The 23,623-nt window shown below is 35.1% G+C and overlaps 1 protein-coding gene across 7 annotated transcripts in view; it reads right to left on the bottom strand.

Moving 5' to 3' along the window:
- ALS2 (alsin Rho guanine nucleotide exchange factor ALS2) overlaps positions 1-23,623 on the bottom strand; it is a 64,985-nt gene that overhangs the window by 29,413 nt on the left and 11,949 nt on the right. For 5 of the 7 annotated variants that reach the window (XR_010380666.1, XR_004136813.2, XM_031451984.2 and 2 more), the window contains exons 3-12: positions 22,435-22,589; positions 18,611-19,533; positions 15,277-15,634; positions 12,668-12,836; positions 11,658-11,754; positions 9,428-9,505; positions 6,271-6,453; positions 4,432-4,603; positions 2,329-2,509; positions 176-241 (exon numbers count right to left, since the gene is read on the bottom strand). Coding sequence is in view for 4 of the 7 variants with exons in the window: in XM_031451984.2 (XP_031307844.2) it covers positions 176-241; positions 2,329-2,509; positions 4,432-4,603; positions 6,271-6,453; positions 9,428-9,505; positions 11,658-11,754; positions 12,668-12,836; positions 15,277-15,634; positions 18,611-19,533; positions 22,435-22,589 (2,382 nt within the window). In the remaining 3 variants the exon portion in view is untranslated. The other 2 variants (XR_004136814.2, XM_064485100.1) reach the window with 2 other exon arrangements.

Raw genomic sequence — 23,623 nt, 5'->3', positions numbered from 1 at the left:
CCAATCAAGGGCTAATAACACCTGTTTCTTGTAAGAGTTAGTAAGAGTTTACATTTTAATTTTTTTGGTAAAAGCACCAAGTCAAAGCTTTTCCCACGCACTCAAAACCACAGAACGCTATAAACCATGGTCTTTTGTTGTTAGAATAATAACTGGAATGTATATACTTGCTTACAAGGCAGGCTTAGCAAGAAGCTGGAATCCTCCCATAACCAGAAAATTTGTCATAGATGTACAATACCTTGAGTAAAAGAGAAAACATATGTAAGTTAGTGTTAAAAAGTAAATATGCTCTTCAGAGTTTTCAAACAAGCATCTGGAACAGATACTTCTTGGTATCTCAACAACAGTTTCAGAACTTTTGTGAGAAAGGCAGATTATGTGATAATCACAATAGTCAGGGGAAAAAAAGAAATTTTAGTAAAGATGTTAATAGGAATTTTTTAAAAAACCTAAAGTTATGTAGAAGATGCTAGAATTTACTTGGTATATTTCCCATTGGTAACTTAACAAACTTGGAAACTATGATTCAAATTGTTAGGTTTTTAATAAAAATTTTCTCTCATTTTCACTTTAAGTTTCCCAATTACGTCTTTGGAAGTACAGAAGCAGGGGGAGGGTATCTCTCAGTGGTAGAGTGCATGCTTAGCAAGCATGAGGTCCTGGGTTCAAGTCCCAGTACCTCCATGAAGATAAATAAATAAATAAACCAAATTATCTCCCCCCAAAAAGAACAACAAAAGAAATAAACAATAGAGAAGGTAAGAAAATAATGCTAAAAGAGCTTAAGTGAAAAAGTGTTAGAAAATGTTGGTTAAGTACTGATGTTCTGTTAAAGAGTTTTTAGTAAGTCTTGATATACTGCTTTGTGCTGTGTACACTTCTTCCACGCTCTCAGGCTGGCCAATGGAATCAACTGACTTTGAGAGAGAAGGTAAATTCCCACTAAAAACAGCCCAAAGCATACTGTACATTTAAAAATGGTTACAATGGTAAGTTTTATGTGTTTTTACCACAATTTAAAGTAATTTTTAAAAATCCATAAACAAATCGAGTTTTTTTTACTTGCGTGGTCTATGTGAATACATTATGTTAGAAAAAAAGCCCAAGTTATCAAAATGAAAGTGCTTCCAATCATAAGTCCTGAAGTATCAGAGCAGAAAAAGTGAAATAGATTATGAGTACAAGTCACACACACACACAAAATTATACTGGTAAAAGCTGAAACTTTCACACACAAAAAATCTAATTTAAAAAAGTAAATTGGTATCAAATTATGCCATTTTTCATGCCTGAAAGATGATGATGAGACGAAAGACTCTAACCAGAGTATTTCCTCTCAGACAAAAGCTTCAAATATAATCAATTCTGTTTAGAACTAAAATCACATACATCTATCTGCACATATATGCCTAAGTCTAAAAGAAAATACACTAAAATTATTAACAGTGGTTATTTCTGGTGGTAGGCTTATGCACAACTTTAAATATCTTTTTGATTATCTTTATTTGTATAGTTTTCTATAATAAGTACGCATTACTTATATTACTAATAATCTAAACAGAATACAGTGAGGCAGATGCTTTCTGTTGGAGCTCCACACAGTACCTGGCACTCAGTGGGTATTCAGTCAGTATTTGTTGGATAGATAAGGTATGAACAAATAAAGAATAAAATCTACACTTCAGCTATACAACAGCATAATCTAATAACACTAAAATAACACAAGTTATGCCTCACATCATAACATCAAAATACAAATTAAGAAAAATTGAGAAATGTTTAGATTTTCAAACATAGTTGGGATATTTTACTTGAAAAACATGAAAAGAACCTTGGACCACTATCCTAGGTTTTATTAAGAAAATATCTTTATTTTAAAAATAGCTTGGTCTTTAAACCCTCCATATACATTAACAGTGAAAAGTAGACACTGGAACAGCTCTATTTGCAACCAGCGGCAGGTATCAAAATAATTTGTTTAGTTATTTATTTCCTCCAATTTCAGTATATTTTACTTAAGTAAACAAGATTATTCTCTAAAGAACCATATTTATTATTTTTTTGTAAATTAAGTACACTGTCAATCATTCTGCTACTGCTAGAATACAGGAGGAAATTTGAGAATTCATTATTTTTAAATCTTTTTTTTCCCCTCTTAGAGCAAACTGAAATTTAAGCAATGCAGAATTATAATTAAAACACTGCTTTGCAATTTCTGTTACCTTATATCACTCTCCCTAATCTAGTCTCTTCTGATTAAGGAGCTGTTCTCCTTGGCAGAATAGCCCTGCAGAGACTGAATATGACATGGGACTGGATACTTGCTCTGTATAACTATCCAAGAAGAGACTTGCATGCTTCAGGATGACCAAACTCCTGGCTTCCTTTATCCCATGAAGGAAGATGCCCAGTGAGGTTCCATGCTGACCAATTAGGTAACACAGCTTGCTGAACCGGCTTGCCACCTCCTGCAACAGCTGGACTGTACTTGCAGTGCCCAAATTTTCTGTAACAAAATAATGATGATAACATAACCTAAAGATTCATTATCTGAATACTTTCTTATGATCAAGATTATGAATTTCCCTTTTCTAAAAAATATTTAATATGTTGAGATGTACTCTCAACTATGGAACCTAAATAACCAAGTGATTCTGAAATCACAGAATCCAGTCATTTGAGGAACTTGTTAAAAACATTCACAGGACCCTATACATTCTGAATCAACAGGCCAGTTAAGATCCAAGATGGATATAGTAAAAAGAAAAGCTTTCCACGTAGTTCTGAAGACCAGTCAAATTTGAGAACCACTGAGCTAATCCAGCTCTCCTCTAATTTTAAGCTAAGTAATCTAAAACCAAGAGAAGGGAAGTGAATTATCTAATTTCACACTACTGGTTAGGAATTAAACTCACTTCTGTAGTTACATCTTGGTTAACATTTCCCACTTTTGTACTGACTTCTGCTCTACCTGCCCTTTGGACAAGTGCAACCCTTCAGTGCAGAGAGGGCAATCCAAAAATCAGACTGCCTAGGTCACTCTTAACTTTAGAGGGCAGCAGGAGAGTATTGCTTTTTCCCAGTCCACAGCTCCCAATTTGCAGGACTTCTCTCCAAGCAGCGAGGCTGATGACCAGACCACATAAGACCAACATAGAAATCGGGAAGTCAGAACAGGAAAAGGGCAGGTTTCACCTTCCTTTCAGAGCAATCCAGGAAGCTTCCAGCTTAGATTGCTTGCCATTCCTTGCCAAAGTCCAAGGAGCCCACCCACTGGAGGGGAATTTATAGAACAGGAACACTTAAAAAAGCAAAACATATTAAAAAACAAACAAATATATATGTTGATATATAACTGAAAAATTGTGCGCTACACTGGAAATTGACACAACATTGTAAACTGACTATAACTCAATTTAAAAAAAAAGAAAGAAATTTAGACAGGCCCAACTTACAAAGGGATTGAATTCAGAAAGACTGTTTAAGTTGGTTGTTTGAAAAGTAGACAGTTTCCCACCAAAAACAATGAGCTGACCTACACAAGCCAATGTCACCTTAATGTGGAAAAACTGATGTAGTAACAAGGCAGGATTTAAGTACTAGAGTATTGGTCTGAATTCTGCATCCTCACAGAGGGTAAAGGAGTTCAGGAGAAAGAGGAAAAAAACCATCCTCTCCATTTTCTGAGTGCAGGGCCAAACGTGGTAAAATATTTGAACTAGAAGTTAATCTTTAATAGCTCACCCTTCCATCTCCATTTTGCATTCCCTTCTGACCTCCTAGAGACCCCAGGTACCTAGTATATCTGGACAACAGTACCTCATCTAGGACTATCATAATCCATTTCCTCTGTATTATCCACTTATCTTCATCCCTCTTATAACTGATTACAGCTACTAAGAAAGCAGATCAGACCTAATCAATTCCTGTTAATGTGGGTTAAGATCCGTAACACTCTTACAGCTATCCACATTTTGAGAGACTGCTTGTAAATCCAAATGAATCTCTCCTTAATAAAATTCTAAGAACCAGAACAAAGAAAATGAAAAATTCAAGTAGTGTAACGTAAGATATTTTAGGACTAATGGGGCTAGAAGTGTTGTTCAGAAGTCTGGCTCCTAGAATCAACTTTCCCAAAGTTGTTCTGCTTCTCTACCATCAATCTTCTGAAAGCTCCATTTTTCTACTTCCACAAGTAAAAGGAGCTCGGGGTGGTAGGATGGGGCAGGAGCAGCTTGGCTGCTATCGACAAAGTGGAAGTCGTTTGTAAGTTGTTGACAACCTATACACAAAAAGAAGAGACTGGAAAGAAAGGAGTAAACTACAACTCAAACAAAAAGTTTTATTTGTGATACAGGAAGAACTGATAAAACAAGAGTCCCAATAATTGAGTGGGTGGGGAGCTGGGAAGGGGGAGGTTCTACTTACCTAAACTGAGAAGAGGCCTGAGAATCTGAGATTTGATATCACTTAGTTTTGAATAGAACCGTCTTTCAGTAGTAGCCAACTCATGGAGACTGGCAATATATCCCATAATATTTTTGTCCACCAAGGCTAGATAGCTGTCTTTTCCTGCTGCCACTCTGCTTATATATCCAAGCTAAAACAGAGGAGAAGAAAAAGATTAAATATAAAATATAATTTACAGGGAGAAATTTGGGTGCTCAAGTTGGCTCATATCAGCTGGTGACAGCCAACTGGTAAATACTAAGGAATTTTGCAAGTTGGTTATCAAACCATTAGCAGCTTGAAACTGGCAATAGTATAATTAACAAGAACGACAAAAAAAAGGCGAACACTACAGATCAGGGATTTTGGTTTTGTTTTATTTTGATTTTTAGGGCTGGTTTACTAGTATACCATTGTTATATACATATATATCACAATCTATATAGAACTATACACACCTGTACTTTTATTTATTGCCACAATACCTGTTATTTCATTATACATGGTTAGAACCACAGACACCCTAAGTATACAAAGACCCAAATGACCCAGATATGTCTCAGGACCCCTTTCTGCATGAAACAGATGAGAGCAGAGAGGATGCCTATGCTATATAGCAAAATCTCAAGGATCTAGGAGCTACCTTTTAAAAGTACAACCCAAAGGGACTTTCTTTAAAAGGGGACTTTGTCATTTATTCATGGCATTACTGAACAAAAACATTCAACATCTTTTGTCACATATTCCTATTAAACTAGGAAACCAAGCTGAAGGCCCAATTGACCATTAACAGCCCATGGTAACTAAAGACACATATTGAGCCTCATCCCTTTCATCGGCCTATTTCATCCTTTATCTGGACTGTGGAATCATTAATGAGGAATGTGGAGCCAGGGCCAACAACTACAAAGAGTCAATTAGAATGTCTGGAGTAACAGGCTATATATAGGTCAAGAGCCAAATCTTGGCCAGTGTCACCTTTAACAAGAAAGACCTCACCCTATATACATCCATAGCTTACATATTTAGCCAGAAAAACAAACACAAAGGATTAAAAAAAACAGCCCATAGGCTACATTATTCAATAAGAATGAGAAATCCAGAATGTATTAGCTTTGAGGGTTAATCTCCTTGCAGAACATCATTTTGAGGATGTGGGTTACTGCAGTGGGGAAAAGAAAACCAGAAACAGGCTAACGATCTTAAGTTTATGAAAAAGAGATAAGAAGTAGAAAAGCAAAGAAATTCAGATCAACAAATGAAACAAGGAGTAAACAGTAGTAAATAAAATGAAAAGCTAAGAGAAGAGGGGAAGCGATGGGAAACAGCACTGTCAGTGGCCTGTCAGGTCTGCCACGAGCCCATCTCAGGCCCCTGCAACTTTTAATTTCCATTTATAGTTAAAAATTCGTCTATACTATTTCTATTCAGATTCACCTCTGAGGGTTCCGGGAACATAGTCAGAAAACTCCACTGGGAAATATACTTTTTCATATTCCTACATGAGGGCGTTAATTCAACAAATATTCAAAAAGTATTTACCATGAGGATACAGACATAAATGAGAAAGTCTAAAACCCCTACTTTTATGACTCTTATAGTTGAGGAGGACAGACAATAGACCAAAAAAAAACACACTGTGGAGAGAAATAATTTAGGAAAAAGAGATAGGGAGTAAAGACAGGTGGGAAATGGCTTGCAATTATAAAGACATTAGTCAGAGAAACTTAATGACAGACATACATACAAATAGAAACAAAAACAAAAGAGTTCTCGTGTGTTATAGGATGTGGGCCTTAGGATCCAATTCCTGTTCACCTTACTACAGGAGAGAAGTACTGGAGCCTTAGTACCACTGTGATTCTCTGCAAGGCTGTCACCTTCTGTCGGGTCCTGTCGGCCACTGTAATATAACCCAGGCTGGAAGTCTTCTGTATCCACTAAAAACAGGGAATAATCCAGGCCTGCAGCTATACTCCAGACTCCATGTTCACTGTTTATCTGCAACGACAAGAAGATATTGTCTGCCCAAGATGAAGGAGTCAGATGGAACTTCAAATCCACAGGAACTGAAATGTTACGTTACTTAAACAGGCGGAGGACAAAGTCAGTCATATCTCAGATGGCAAAACTTACCCAACAACACACCTGATCAACTGCAGACAGATGCAGGAGTGAGAAGGAACCCTTGTTCAGCATATGTAAATTTAGAACTGGTTTGTTTTATAAAAACTGAAAAATTGGAATGTAAAAAGGAAAAATCATAGATCTGATTTTTTAATTGTTATTTTTGGAAGTTGCCACAGGACGTAGACTGTACTACAATCAAAAGGCCTAGAAACTTCTAGAGCCCTATTCTGACAGCTAGGACATACCTCTGTCTATTTATATTTTGCTATGTGCACAAAATTCAAGGTAAAAAGAAAATCTAACAAAGCGAAATTCCATTCTGGCCAACTAAACCCTTGGGTGCCAAAAATCAATTTTCCCACTTGGAACTCACAATCTCTCTGATGTGACTTCACTGTGCCAACTCCCAGGATGTTGAAATGGGCAGGACCCCTTAGAAGCCCATCTACATGGATCCCTAGACCAGTGGTTCTCAATGAGTAGCCTCTGCAGCAGGAGCAGCAGCAATCACCTAGGAGCATGTTAGAAATGCATACTCAGGCCACAGAGCTACTGGGGGGTGGGGCCTGGCAATCTGCTTGCACAAGCTCTCCAGGTGATTCTGATGTATGCGAAAGTTTGAGAACCACTGCCTTAAACCAATGGTTTTCAAAACCTAGGATTCCACACAGTGATTCAGGAACCACCATGAAAAGGTAGGTGCCAGGGTTCTGCCCCCATCCACTTCCATCTTTCAACTAAAATAGTTCCACAGTCACAGTTCATGTGGGGGCTCTGCACAAGGTTTCATCTGAAAAGTGCTCTGCTTTGGAAACTACTGCCCCAACCTCCAGACCCAACTTCAGTCGTGATTCCTACACCAAAAGCAAAAAACTTCTAATCTGTTAGAGCCTCTGTGTCGAGAAGGGTCCAAATCCTAGGTGATTAGGTGACTGTGTATGTGTGTGAGTATGTATGTGTGTGTGTGTGTGTGTGTTGTGTATTTGTGCGTTTACACATGTCTCTAGAACTTTATAGCTATCCTCTTCCACCATGACACCATCTTCTCAGATTCAGGCTATCCAAGTAATTGACTTGTCAGTTTTGCAAAAAATGAATCAAAATTCTTGCAGGATGAAAGTCGTGTCTCTTAGTCTCTAATCAAAAATAATTCAGATCTCCCTCTGCTTTGACTTTATTATTTTTTTCTGCCTTGACTTTGATTCACAGATTTAAACGACTTCAAAATGTTTTTCTCACCTTTTCCTCAAATAAAAACCAAAATTCTGATGCTGTACTTTCATCTGTACAGTTAAAGAGTAATGAAACTAAAACCTTATAACAAATTCTATTCTCTCTTGTCTGACTCAAAAATGTTAAATAAAAATTTTATTCCCAGAGTTTCCATGCTGTATTACAAAACTTTCCTTAGTATATAAATGCATGTTCTACTTTAGTCAAATAAATAGAAAATAAGTAACAATGATTTACCATCTCTATTTGTGATAAAATACCAGAAATTGAAGTTTATCACTAAAATGTTTTGTGCTGAAACTATTTAAGATTGGAGCTAGTTCACTAGATGGAAAGGCAGTATGTAAAGGTCTTATATAGTGATGGCTGTACCGTGTACACTGAATACCTGAATCACTGGAATATGTATTCAAGTTAGCTTACATTTGAATCATGTTCCTGAAATTGAAATAATCATCCTTTTTCAGTCTCTCTTACCCTCAGTGGAGAGAGCATGTATTGGAATAGGAGGGGTATCAGAATCAAATCACAAATACATGAGCTCCATATTCCATTCTGTTCGGCTATCAGGCTATCACCATGCATACTCCCCACCCACAAAACCCTGAAACAAATGAATCTTATATAAGAAGTCAGTACTACAGATGAATTTTGTATTTCTGCTAGATATTGGGGTAGGAAAAATGGTTGAGAAACAGTCCTCTAACTTGCATCAAAGGGACCAGAAGTTACCAATTTCTGGATAGCATTACAGAAACTAAAACCAATTCACGCAACAGTGAGGAAATCATCTATACTTTTAGCTTCACTATAGAAATTAAAAGGGTTACAAAAAGGTTTTACTATGATTATGTATGTAAAAACAAAACAAACAAAACAAAATAGACCACCAGCTAATGTTATTTAAGTCAAACTTAACTGAGAAGTCAAAGACTAGGCATTATTTGGTAGCATTAAAGCTCAGAAGTCAACACGATAGTCCTAGAAACATTTGCTTTAATAAAGTGGAATTCAAAAAAAAAAGACAAATGAACTTATTTACAAAAGAGAAACAGACTCACAGACACAGAAGACAAACTTATGGTTACCAGGGGTGGAAGAGGGTGGGAATGGATAAATTGGGAGTTTGAGATTTGCAGATACTAATATATATAAAATAAACAACAAGTTCATACTGTGTAGCACAGGGAACTATACTCAATATCTTAAAATAACCTATGGTGAAAAAGAATATGAAAACAAATATATGTATGTTCATGGATGGCTGAAGCATTATGCTGTACTCCAGAAACTGACACATTGTGAATTGACTATACTTAAATAAAATATATATACAAAAAGAACTTCATTTTTACTTAAAAAAAAACTACGAATACTCAATGAACAGTGTAAGTTAATAAGAAAAGAAATATAAACTAACACATCAAAAAAAAGAACATTTAGCTTGAAAATAAGTGGCTTCACATTTTTTTAATCTTAAAGTATGTCATAACAAATTTAGCTTACAAGTATATAATTCTCCTAATTTTATAAAATGTGAAATGGAGAAATATATTAAGTGTTAGAATTGTGCAGTAAGTTGCTATAAAAGTTATCAAATTCACAAAAGTACCTTTGCAAGACGAGGAACTGTTGTTGGAAAATCAGAATGCCCAAGTTGACCAAAGGTATTGCTACCCCATGAGTAAACCTATTAGAAAACCACAGGAAAGTAGGTAAGAGATGTGAATCTGATTTTGCATGTCAATTCCAAACTTTTATAATAACATATATATACCAACAGTTACACACAAGTTACTTATACTAGTCTTTCTACCCTTTAAAATAACAGATACTAAGAAACTACATTTTGTTTGTGAGGGCGGTGCTAATTAGGTTTATTTATTTACTTATTTTAAGGACGGTACTGGGGATTGAATCCAGGACCTTGTGCATGCAAAGCATACACTCTACCACTGAGCTACACCCTCCCCACCTTCTAATTTCTGGTTTTGATGTCATGTCTTTTTCTACTCTTAAGATAACTGAAAAAAAATCACCTACATTTATTCTTATACATGTAAGGTTTTACTTTTTAACATCTACATCTTTAATCCATTGAGAATTAGAATATGTAAAGTTATCTTAATTTTCTTCTGCAAATGAGAAGCCAGTGGTTCCAACATTATTTATTGAATAGTTTTATTCCCCCAATTGATTTGAAATGCCTACTTTTAATCGTATACTAAATTCTCATTTATACTTGGGCCTATTTCTGGTCTACAGGTGTATTTCTGTTCCAATGATCTGTTTGTAGTTTTACATTTTATAAGGCTAGTTCTTACTCTTCCTTTCTGTTCTTCATAATTTATGTGGCTCACCTCCTATATTTATTCTCCTAGAATTATTTTGGGGTCATTTTATTAAGTTGTAAATATTATACTGGAATATTTTAGGGATGGTACTGAACTGACACTCTACTGATTTAATAATTTAGGGAGAAATGGCATATTTGCAACATTGATTCCTCTCATCTAGAAATAAAATTTCTCTCTCTTTACTATTTTCTTTTATAACTTAGAAGAGTTCTTACTCTAAGTGAAGTAAACCAGAAAGAGAAAGAAAAATACCATGAGATCGCTCATATGCGGAATCTAAAAAAATAAAACAAAAACAAACAAACAAAAACAAAGCGCAAATACAGGACAGAAATAGACTCATAGACAGAGAATACAGACTTGTGGTTGCCAGGGGGGCAGAGGGTGGGAAGGGATAGACTGGGATTTCAAAATTGTAGAATAGATAAACAAGATTATACTGTATAGCACAAAGAAACATACACAAAATGTTATGGTAGCTCACAGAGAAAAAAATGTGACAATGAGTATGTATATGTCCATGTATGACTGAAAAATTGTGCTGAACACTGGAATTTGACACAACATTGTAAAATGATTATAAATCAATAAAAAATGTTAAAAAAAAAAGAAGAGTTCTTGAGTTTGTATCATATGGGATCTACACTTTCATATTAAGAATATCCTATTTCCTTAATACTTCTGTTGTAATTGCGAACAGCTGTTTTTTCCCCTAGATATTTCTGCTATACCTTACAAATATAAGAAAGCTAGCAATTTTTATGTTTATTTTGTAACTTACCACATTCCTAATTTCTTATTTTTAAGTTTTTTGATGATTCATCATGTTAATAACAATAAAATATCCTTTTCTTTCCTAATATTTATATTTATTGATACGAGCTATATTAGCTTTTTGGCTAGCCTATTATGTGATATTTACAGTATTTAAATGATTTAGAATCTTTTATGGACTTTTTCCTAAAAAGACAAAGGGACTGATGAAGAATCATTACATGAATATATTTAAGAATAACTTAAAACAACTACTTTCCTTAGGAGGGTTTATATATACGGGCATGGTTTTAAATGATTTTGGAGGTCACTTTCAGGTCTCACAATTTTAAGAGAAATGTCTTTTGCTTTCTTAGTGTCTCACTTACAGATTTTCTTCATTAAAGAACAAATAAAAATTCACCAATACCCTAGAAAATTTTGAGTTCTATTTTTCAGTTATAGAAAGCTTCTTTGTCAAGTAGACCAGTGTTGAATCCAAAGTCTACAGTTAACGTGTGTGACTCTAGTTGAATTACATGATTGCTCTAAACCTCTCTTTCCTCATCTGTAAAATGGAAATAATATGGTGCAACGTAAAACACTGAAAAGATCAAATGAGATATGGGATTGTTGACTGACACATAATAGATACTTAATAAATGATGGTCCAATCTTGTCATGTTGGCCTTCCATGAAATTAAGCTCAGTTTTTAATAGTTTGCTTCCTACCTGGGATTTCGCAGTAAGTGCAAGAGAATGGTAACCACCTGCCTCCAGATGGATTACTTCTTTACCATCCAGACATTTTACACACAATGGTTGAAGCCTTTGAAAGAAAAACATACACATACACATAAAAAAACTTAAAGTAAGAAGTATTCTCATCAAGAATCATGGCCTTTTTCAAATTATACAGTAGATGCTTTCAAGTAAAAATAAACATTTCAAAAGAAAACATTAACATAAAAATACTGGATTTACATTCTACTTCTAAAATATTATAAGTAGTTTTGAATGGTTTTAATCTAATCCTAATCACCAATTAACCACCATAATTCAGAATGGTTAATAATCATAAAGCAACTAAAGGATTCATATGGCAGAGAGTATACGTAGGATAATGAAATAAGACCAATAGAGGGGAGTTGTCATTTTTTTTAATGCATTAGTTGCCTTCATTCTGTTAAGAATACAGGAGACATTCATATTAACTGGCTGTTTTAGATTCAACTCTATTTACACATCTTGCAAATATCTATTGTTAATATCTTAAGAGTTCCTCTTAAACCAAATAGTTTTTCTGTGATGTACGTGAACAGATACGGTTTAATGCTGTGGTCATAGTTATTCTGACAGCAACAGAGAGTTTCAGGTAAAACAAAGCAAAATAAAAGTTGGTTCTATTTATATGTTAAAAATTTGAACCATTCAAGTGTTCCAATGAAATACACTCTATTCCAAACACCCCTTCCTGTATTCCAAAATTAACATACACCAAAGAAGATAGGGAAAGATACACCGTGGACACTTAAGTACTTTATTTTTAGGAACAAATTCAAGGCTTATATGATAGGGTTTGTTGTTGTTGTTGTTCTGTTTTTTATCAGAGTTAAAGATGTATAATAATCTAGGGCTAGAAGGGACCAGATCTCCCCCAGGAGGAAATGGAGACAGAACTTCACAGGAGAGAGGTGATTTGTTCGAGCCAATTCCTAACAGTACAGACTGGCAGCACTCACCTAGGCAGAACATCACCATGTCCCAGCTGTCCTTCCTTCCCTTTCCCCCATGTCCACACCTCTGTCCTCAGGGAAGGGAGGAGTGCATCTGCTTCTCCACTGTACGTAGGGGTCAGAACTACTGTCCGTGTTTTCACTCGGGCAGCTTTTCGCAAAAGCCTGGGGGAGACTGAAAACAAACCAGAAATATCATGAGGGAATAGGTGGGTGGGGAAAAAAGGTATTACTTTGATAAACTGTTGATTTTCAAAGAAATACACTAACATGGTATTTGTAAAGCATATTCTATAGGTTCTCTGCAAAAAAACAGAGATTAAGTAGTCGAACAAGTTTGGTAAATACTGCCTACTACATTCTTTCCTCCCACCACCTGCCCTGTAGAGATTCACACACGCATTAGCATGCTAAAGATGCTGACAAGTCCTGCAATTAAAAGCCCTGTTTAAATCTGTTTAACCCTGCCCTACTTCCAAATATTTGGCCATAGAATCCTTTTCTGTGTAACACTGGTTATATAGTATATCTGTGCGACATCCTGTCACACAGAATGGAACTTGTATTCTAAAGAATAGGCTTAACAAAATAACTACACTAAGGTTGACAAGTATTTTTCCCATTTCAAAGCAGAGTTAAAAGTTGAGCCTTTCCTTGGGGGAGGGTATAGCTCAAGTGATAGAGCACATGCTTAGCATGCAGGAGATCCTGGGCTCAATCCCCTAATTACCTTCCTGACAAAAATAAATAAATAAAAATTTTTTTAAAAATTAAGCCTTTCCAAATTAAGGTCTAAATTTAAACACATTATAAATATTATAATCGAAGATTTATTTTAGACATAAAATTTGAAAGTTTCTACAGTGAGAAAAAGATTATGAATGGGAACTACTAAAAAGCTCCTATAGTTTGCCTGCCTACTTTAAGTTATTTTATAGAGAATGTAATCTTTTAAAAAAGAGTGCTGACATCTTTTAGACTGTTCAAAATTATAACAAAGGAATATAACACCATTTAAGTCTTATATACCAATTTGGTGACAGGGTATGTTTTGAAGAAAATTATCAAATGTCACTAAGTGTAGACTTAGTCACTTGGTCATTAAGTTGTGGGACACCAAAAAGTGATCATCACTGGCTAAGATCAAAATCTTTTCTAGTAAGTGTACCATCCATTTGTACAGAGATTCAAATATACTACTTCAAGTTTCCTCAAAGATGTATTCCAGGTCATTTTAAAACAGAGAGAAAAAGAATACATGGAAAAATTTTCTAAAAATACTTCAGGTTACTAAGGAAATTTTAACCTAAGGAAATAAGTATATTAGTAGAATTGCTTATTTCACATGATCTAATGACATGACAGAAATCAATATTCCACATTTGTGGTTCAAGGAGATCTCAAATACTTTATTTACACTGAAAATGCTGAAAGACATTTCAGAATAAGAAAACTTTGGCCCAAGATTCTCCTTCAAACCTAACAGAATTCATGGGATACACACACACACACATTAACCAGGACTAGGATTTTATTTGCACAGATGAATCTAGTGATAAAGAGAATAGCAGGATAGCAGAAGTGCTCAGAGGCACAAGAGAGAGCAGTTAGTAAGTAGAACAGTGTAGGGAACGGGGCAGAGCAGAAAAAGGTAAGTTTTAGTCTAGTCTAGGATTCCAAATTTCCTCATCACTGGTTTACATCATTTTGTGCAAAGCTCTAAACTATAGCCCATGGGTCAAATACAGTCCACTGTCCATTTCTGTAAATAAAGTTCTACTGGAATACAGCTCATTTATTGATGTTGGTTGTCTATGGCTGCTTTTGAACAAAGCTGAGTGGCTGTAACAGAGACCACATGGCCTACAAGCCATGAAATATTTCTCTGTAGCTCTTCACAGAAAAGGTTCACCAACACCTAGTCAAATCTAGTGTTTCTCAAACTTTAACAAGCACACTAACCACCTGGGGATCTTGTTATAGCGTACATTCTGACTCAGTAAGTCTGGAGTCAATAAGAAAGGAGCCTGAGAGCCTGCCTTTCCAACAAATTCCCAGATGCTGTTGATGTTGCCAATCCTCAGGCCGCATTTTGGGAAAGCAAAGGTCTCGTGACTGAGATTCCTGAACTGACTGAGAAATGCAGAAGAACCAACTGTGTAACAGCCTCATTATTCTAAGAAGTTTATTGCTAATGGTTTCAGAAAATGAAGTTTTCTCTTACTGAAGCTGAAAGTCATCTTCATTTTCAGGTTAAGTACATTAACTTCTCATTTATCCAGTGATCACATCTGAAAATTCATCTATCTGAGCACAGGCCTCAACTAGGAAGTAAGGAGGCTACTGCTACATTCCAGAACAATAAAATAAGATTCATAGTCAGATTCATAAGTAGAAATCATGAAAAATTAAGGGTCTAAAGTTACTTATAAAAAAGAGAAATATATAAGTCTCTTTTAAAACAATCTAAAATGACCAAAATTAAATAAATTTTGACATTTGAATATGTCAGCTTTAGCAATTAGGAAAGCGAAGTTATTATAACACAACATGTGCTGTTAGGAGCATCTTGGAGTCATCAAAAGTCAGATCATAAAACCTGGTTATTTCCTTACCTTGTGACAACAGTCCAGGGAGGGAGAGTCTTCGGCTGCCTCCCTCTGACTCTTCTTCTCTGATATCCACAAGACTCGAACTCTTCTTTCCTTGCATTGATTCCTGTTTAACCTGTTCTTCTCTGCTATCTTTCAGACCTTCTGGGCCTATGGGACCACTGCCTGCCTGAGCTCCAGGTTCACAAGGGACTGTACTATAAAAGTTCATAACTTTTTTAAGAGACAAGGCCCCAGCTTCATAGGTAGCAGCCACTCTCACACCAACAGCAGATGCACAAGAGACCACTAGGCTGTTTAGGGCTGAAGTGCTTGTGGTTGGTAGGCTGTGAAGATTAGGAATTGCTTCTTCTATAAGAGGCTAAAATATACACACACAAAAAAGTATGTAAAAATAAAATCTCTCATACAGCAAGCAATCAGTAAAAAGAAAGTGTAACATCTATCACTATTTGCAAATATATGAATCCAAAAGAACAGAAAAGGTCTCTTCATCTCCAACCTAAATATATCCCTTCTTGGTCACTGATTTAACAGTTCCTTATCAAAAGTACTTCCTTTTGTTTGAGTGGTATTTTATCACGGTATTTAAAAACAGGTCCCAGCTGCTTTTATAAAATTAAACACAGTAGAGGGGAGAAGGGAGGGAAGGTATTGAAAACACAGCCTTTAATATGAGGTAATTGCCCTGGATAGAAGGCTAAAAAAAAAATGCAAAGTTTATTATTGATTACTTCTAGGAAAATTTACACAGATCACTACTAAGAAATAATCAGAAAAATACATATATTTTTTAACAAGAAAAAGCTTTTCCTACTTATCCTAAAATTCTTTATAAACAGGAATTTATATATGGCATACACAGGCAGGAAAAATAAGTTATACCTCTGAATTAACAGCCCCCAAATTATGTTCTGAAATTCAAGTTCATCTACTGTCTCATCAGTGAGTTCTTTTCCATGACTCAGGGGCAAGGTAAACTGAAGAGTTACCTTTGCTCTCACTACCACTGAGTAAATGTGGTAGATTAATAATTAAACACTTGGACCAATGTTCTTAGTGTTATTAGTCATAGCTGTATTAGAAAGCCAACTAAAATTTTATAATATCTTAGTGAAAAATCAGTTAAAACTTACTCTGAGCTGTCAAGCATCATAGTTTACTAAAGAAGAAAGTCATCAGATGTACCCACTAAACATACAAAAAAGCTTTAGGCTTATGAGCATAGGTCACAATGAAAAGTTTGTTTTCTATGCTACCCAAAGATCCCAGGGTATTATATATATTTCTTAATTTGTTCTGAATTGAAAACTAAAAACTTTTTTTAATTAAAAATAAAAAAATTAAAAAAAATTTTTTTGTGGGGGGAGGCAATTAGGTTCATTTATTTATTTTTTTAATAGAGGTATTAAGGATTGAACCCAGGACCTTGTGCATGCTAAGCATACGCTCTACCACCAGGAGGGAGCATACCTTTTCCCGCAAAAAAAGTTTTTTTAACATTGGTTTCTGATTTTCTTAAAGGAAATAATTCCTGTTCCCTGTACAGTGCCTGACATGTAGTAGGCGCGCGATACATTTTGCTGAATTAAATATTAAATCCAAAAGAGCTATTTCTGTGTGAGTCTCTAATTAAATATCCAACAAAATAAACAAATAAACCATATAAAACAAAAGACAAATATAAAGCCTGCTACTTCTGTGGTGACACAGCTTCCACGATAACTTGTTCAGAAAAACTAGTGTCCATATTTCCACAATCTGTTTACAAAGGCTCCTAAGAGAAGCAGCGATAGTATTTAGGGGTGACCAATTCAGGGAGTTCTTACCATTAGGTGAAGGAAAGTCATAAAACTCTAAACTATTGTTCTAACTGGCTCCTCTACGTAATTATACTTAACAATACATAAAATAAACAAAACAAAAACACATAACCAGTAGTTTTGATGAAAGACATAATTTTAGGAGTCCCAATCAACCAATAATAAAATTCAGTAATGCTTCACTGTCAAATATTTTGGTTTATTTCACAAAAGTGAAATAGTCTCTCAGTTACACTTGGCCAGAAGAAAAAAAATTTGTCCTAAGTCACATAAACTCCTAAAGGTTAGCTGTATGATTGAGATACTATTTACAAAGACAGAACTAAATTTAGTGGAACAAACACTGCTAAAACTAGCATAGGTAACAAAAACTTTAATGTTTAACCAAGTAAGTCTAAAGGAAAATACATTTTCAATGATGATAATCTATTAATCAAATAAACTATATATAATAAACTTTGGCATCAAAATTAATAAATCAGAGGAAAGGCTTTTGAAAAGTCAGAGTTTAACATTTCTAAAAACATGTACAAGTCCTGTTAAATTATTACTTTTGCCTTGTTTAGTTTTTTCTTTCTTTCTCCAAACAACTTCCTCCTACTTGAAAAAAAAATCAGATTTCTACAAGGTTCAGTGATTACCATGAAATAAAAAGTGTTTCTAAAAACACCTCTAAGCCATGTTCTTATCCTGAGCAAGGAAACAACAGTAATGAAGAATCAAGAGGCTCCCAGGTTTCAAAAACCTGAAAACAACGCCGTAGGGTAGTTCTTTGATAACTGGATGTTTTTGTTTAGATTTGTTCTCTTGCAGTTTTGGTAAAAGCAAAAGCAAAGGACTTCTTCTAAGAGTAAAAAAATCGAGTATCCTTTAGGACAATTTGCCTTAAGGAGGGAGACAAACTTTACTGTATGCCCTGTTTAAATAGCTTTTCTCCATTTACTACAAACTTCCAAATTGAGAGTAGTTTAAATAAGATGAAGAAAATATTAAACCCTCCCCCTAATGACACCCAGTAGGGACCACTGGTATTCAAGAATTCAAACAATATGTACTGCTAGTAAGTTTTAAATCTGCCTACAGTTGAGGGATCTTCCACATAGCAACCTTTCCTGATAATGAAGGAAAGGATTCTGAAGAATGCTACAAATATAGATCAGATAATTCTTTGTGAATACATAGCCATGACAGATTAAACTCTTTAGGGGCCCACCACAATTCAGTACTTTAACCATGGGGGAAAAAGTACTAAGGAAAAAAAAAGGGATTTTGTTACTTATAAAACAAGCCCAGAATGACATCTTTCAATATCATAAAGGACTAGAATTTGAACCTAACAGTAATTTTGAACTAATTCAGTTGTGCTTATCTAGGTTTGCATGGTAAGACAGACTTATAGTCAAACTCAAAAAATAAAAAATGATACCAACCCTTAGGCATTTTAATGTTTCTCAAGAAAAAGTCATACGGTTCAACTCCAGAAATACCTTTACATTATAAAGTTTAGCAGGTACCTGAGATGGCACTGGCTTTTCACCATTCTCTGAGTTCTCTCTTATTAAATGATCTGACAGTTTCTGCACGTATTCATTTACTGCCTGAGTGTCAGGGTACGATGGTATATTTCTTGCAGAAGAAATTTCAGCTGTTCCCATGACGTCTTGTGGGGAGGAAGTGGTCTGAACATTTCCAACATTCAGTTCAGTAGCAACAGGCAGCTCATTTTGTACGAGAGTGTTCTCAAATACTTCTCCCTGGCTGTCAAGGGTTTCAGTGGAGGGGCTGATGGCAGTGCTGGCCTGGTTTTCTGCCTGGGATTCTGACAGCGTCACGCCTAATGGACAACAATGGCTGTCTGATATAATCACATGGTCTTCCTTGTCAGTCATTGTAATTAAGAGCTGGCTGCACTGGTTGCATCTTTCTGGTACTGGCTTCAGATCCTGGGAAGGGAGGCACTGTACCAGCGCTAAGCTGTGGAATGCACCACAGGCGACTTGGAGCACTACTCGCCCCGCAAGATGTTCCACCTTTTGTGGCTTCGTCACTGGAAAGGTAGTGGTAATGAGACCCAACTGACAACCAGTACCCCATGCCCAAATCTCTCTGCTTATGGACAGTGCCAGAGTGTGCTCCTCTCCGCATGCCAACTGCAAGATCCTGACTGCTAACAAAGGACTGGTCTCAGAATCAGAAATGCTGACAGGATTCGGTTCCGGAACATACTGCTGGTTAGCTACCGCACACTGGCCAGCAGAGTTCTCCCCCCACATGTACACTACACCACTTTCTGTCACTGCTCCGTTGTGGAAACTCCCTGCTGCCACAGTAACAACATATTGCCCAACCAGGGCATTTTCTAGAATAGGGCTACTCAGACAAATCTCTGCTGGTTCACTTCTCCAGGGGAGAGTCCCAAAGCTGTAGACCTCACCATCTGAAGGTCAAAACAAAACAAAACAAAAACACAAGGGAGGGAGTTAGTGATCAACTAAAAATTTTATCAGCTAACTTAGGTTTAACTAAATAGAATTTTTTCTTTTTTTAATTTTCAAAAGCACAATTGTAGCGATCTATTTCAAGTATATGATATTCCACATTTATTCATCTTTTAACAAGTAACATTTTTCAACATTCTGAAATATAGTGACAATCTCTACAAACTGTAGGATCTTGCTCCTCTCCTTCAGCTTATCCTACAAACACTAAGCATGGATCTGTTACTGTCAGCTATTGTCATAGGCTATTACAGAAACAGATTCCAAGAGTCCAAAGACAAATAATGATTGTGACAAGATAAAATAAGCAGAAGATAAAATATACACATTCACTAATACCTATAACATTCACTACTACTGAGTAAGTCAGAGCAGAAGAAAATTATGTTATTGCATAAAAACATTAGAGATTCATTTTGGCCAAAACTATGAAATTAGCTTTATACCTCCAGGTTGGACTGAAATCACTAATGTTAACAAGACCTGACTGTCTTCATGCTGTGTATACTATGTATAATTTTTAAATGCTGTATATAATTATATATTGCTTACTAGATAGACTTTTTGAGGTGCCATTTGTTTAAAAAGCAAATCACAACAAAAAAAAAAGCAAAAAATAAATGAAGCTATGACTGGATAGCTTTAGAATGAAGGGTAACTGGTTAGCTTTAGAATTAAAATGGAAGGTACCAGTGAGTTGGGTACATGAAAGATGATAACCTGTTTGTGTTCAGTTGTGCTACTAAGTCATAGTTTTACTGCAGGTATTACAGGAATTCGGGGGCATGTGCATATGATCTATGCTAGCTAATAAACTCAAATGGAACAAAGACTTGGCAATGGGTTTTGAAAAATATTAAACCAAGAACACTATCCTTTCTTCCCTATGTGACCAGAGACTCATTCTTTTTTTAATAAATGACTAAATAAGTACTATTTTCCCTCTACAAAGCAGTAATTGATGGGGGAAAAAAAAAAGGATACTTTATCTTTGGCCTATATACACAGCAGATACATTTATATACTCAAATTAGCTGACTACAACATCTACATAAGGAAAGATACAACAGCAGCTAGAGGGAAGATACAGCTTTTATTAGGGACTTGCTAATTTGGATAGAGTACTGAGAAAATAAGCTCACTGGTTAAGATCTTTCCAATTTTTCTTCCCAAGTGATATGACACACTTGCAAAGGCTCACCAACACTTTCAATTATTCTATTAGAATAATATTCTCTCTAGAGCAAAATTGCAAAAAAAGTGAGTATTTAGACAGCATTAGTTTTTAATCTGGAGTACCTCAAAAACAGTGAGTCAGTGAGGTGTCCTCATTGAATGATGACTTAATGGTTAAATTGAATAGAGACAAAGAAGCCTGAAAAGTTCTAATATTCACTCAGTGCCATTTCCTCACTTTCAAAAGAAAGCACTGGATATCTTTGTGCCATTTCAAGTTACACACTTGTGTGAGACGGGATTTTTTTTGTAACTTTGACACTTAAACCAGGACACTGTTTAAACATAAATAGTGATAGGTAACTGTTCATACATTTTTTTAAAGTTTTCACTCAGTTGTCCCAGGCTTTTAGGTTTGATTCTAGATGATTCAAGATATCATGCTCATGAAAAGGTCCTAAATACCTTACTGAAGGGCTAATAAAACAGTAACAATAACAGAATTCCATTTATGTACACTTGAGAACTATAGATTTTAAAGCTCCTAGGACAGGTATTGAACATAGTTCACATTTTAAAAATAAGGCTTTTTCCAATTCTGGCCTAATATAATAATAGTACTATGTATTAATATAATAAAAGCAACATAATAATAAAGAGGTTAGAAAGAAATCCATATTTATCCCATAAAACCACCACGATCAGATTTTTTTTTCCTTTTTTTTCCCCCTGCACCATGATCAGATTTAAGCTTTGCTTCCTACAATTTGCCTTCCCTTAGTTCCTACAAGGAAAATACCAAATCATTTCTAAATACTTAACAAAGGCTTACATTTATTTATAAATGTATATATTCATATAATTTATAAAACAGTAATAGAAATTTATAAAATAGTAAAGTTGATGGCAGTCCTGACCTAAATTAAATTTCCCATGAATGAGCTGATACACTGTTATCAAAATTAAAGGCAGCTCTCTATATAAATTATAGCCTGTTTTCTGTCGATTGTAGATTCATAGATTTTATTCTAATTTCTTATAAGCTGCTATTTATGCCTGAGAAAAGCAGTACAGCCAAGTGATTTTTTTAAAAAAAGGGCTTTGAGATCAGGCTTTCTCAGTTCTCATCCTGACTCCAGCCCTTTAAATAGCTATGTGTGCTTGGGGAAATGATTTAACCTCCCTGAACTTCAGCTTCCTCATCTGCGAAGTGGGGATAATGACAGTAGCCACCTCATAAGGTGGCTGTGAGGACTCTATGACATACCGTATATAAAGTGCTTAGGGCCATGCCTGGCACACGTAATTGTTTACTAACATTAGCTATTATTAGCATTATTATTCTGATACATTTAATGAACAAAGGTATAGCAAAAGGGTCTCTGAATAAGTAATCTTTTAAAAAATCAATTTTTTTCACATACTTATCACTATAAAATTTTTTAAACCATAGTTCTCCCTTTTATTCTAGGTGTGGTACATCTGAAATTTAAGAACTAATTTGATTTCTGATAAGGGAGTAAGAACATATTTTGGAAACAAAAAGAGCATAAGCTCCAGCCAAATTCATTCAGAACCCCAGGTACCTAGTAACTCTCTTACCTGTGCTTACGCATTCAGACATTTGTAAGTTTCAGTATTTGCTAAGCCACTCTTTTCAATACCTTCAGTCAGAAGAACTCCATGTTTCACTCCAAGGGCTGCTTGAAGAACAGTCTTTCCTCCCCAGCCTGGCAATCTCTCTGGTGTTACCAAACAGGATCCTGCCTGCCAGACGTGGACCAGGCCTCTTTCTTTGGATCCTTCAGCTTCTGTTGAGCTATAAACATCAAGAAAAATAGCTTAATTTGTTCCTGTAGTTCAGAATTGTTATCTTTTTTTCTTAAAACTTTCATGAGATTTGTACATTTTCCCAGTACATGGGTGAGTGAGTTAGATAGTTTAGCACTTATTTTATGATTTGGTTATGACACAGGAACAGAGAGAAAACAACTATTTATGTTAAAAACTTAAGAATAAACTCACAAATTACTATACCCACAAATTACTTATCTCTAAGAAGCAAAAAAACTTGGGCTATTTTCTGAAGTTTTCTGATTTAGTAACATAAAATTTCAAGATTCTAATTTCTTGACACATTAACTCCTTGTTTAGATACTAAAGTTATAACATGTCCTCAGTTCGAGTCTTATTTTAAAATTTTAACTCTTAATTTGGTTAAAAAAAACTATTTGATGAGAAAGACAGATGGAATAGGGATCCATATTTCACTTTACACTGAATTTAAGCTCTATAATTCCAATTTAAATTTTTAAGAATTAAATTTATAACAAGTACCAGTAAAATCCTTTGTGCTTTACTCATGTTCCAGCTAAAGAATTCTATCCATTTGATGGCTCTGGTTCAAAGAACATAAAACACACAGCTGCATAATAATGGCCATATCTTAACTGTTTCCTTTACTAAGAAAAGGCCACATTAACATACTCTGGGTTTGCTTTATATAAAATTATCCTTTGTGTTGCCACTCAAGGGACTTTTTTTTTTCATATTCTTTTTTCTAGAACACTGACACCAATATTTTAATGAGGCACAAAAACTTTTTTTGGTTTTATTTTATAATATCTAGAATTTTCTCTACTTTTGCTAAATGATATTCCTCTAAATTGTAATTAGGCATAACCATGGTTTTATGAAAGGGAAGCCAAACATAACCCTCCTTTCAAAATATCATTCATGACTAGGTTTCTAAGGATAGAAGGTGATTACAATTAATAAGGCTACCTTTGAAAACCTGAAACTATGTGTGAGAAAAATGGCTTCAAAGCTTTAAAATGATGAAATGAAGACACT

The sequence above is a fragment of the Camelus dromedarius genome, chromosome 4 (assembly GCF_036321535.1).
Source record: "Camelus dromedarius isolate mCamDro1 chromosome 4, mCamDro1.pat, whole genome shotgun sequence".
In the NCBI taxonomy this organism is placed as follows: domain Eukaryota; kingdom Metazoa; phylum Chordata; class Mammalia; order Artiodactyla; family Camelidae; genus Camelus; species Camelus dromedarius.
This window is presented reverse-complemented; position numbering and strand designations above follow the sequence as displayed.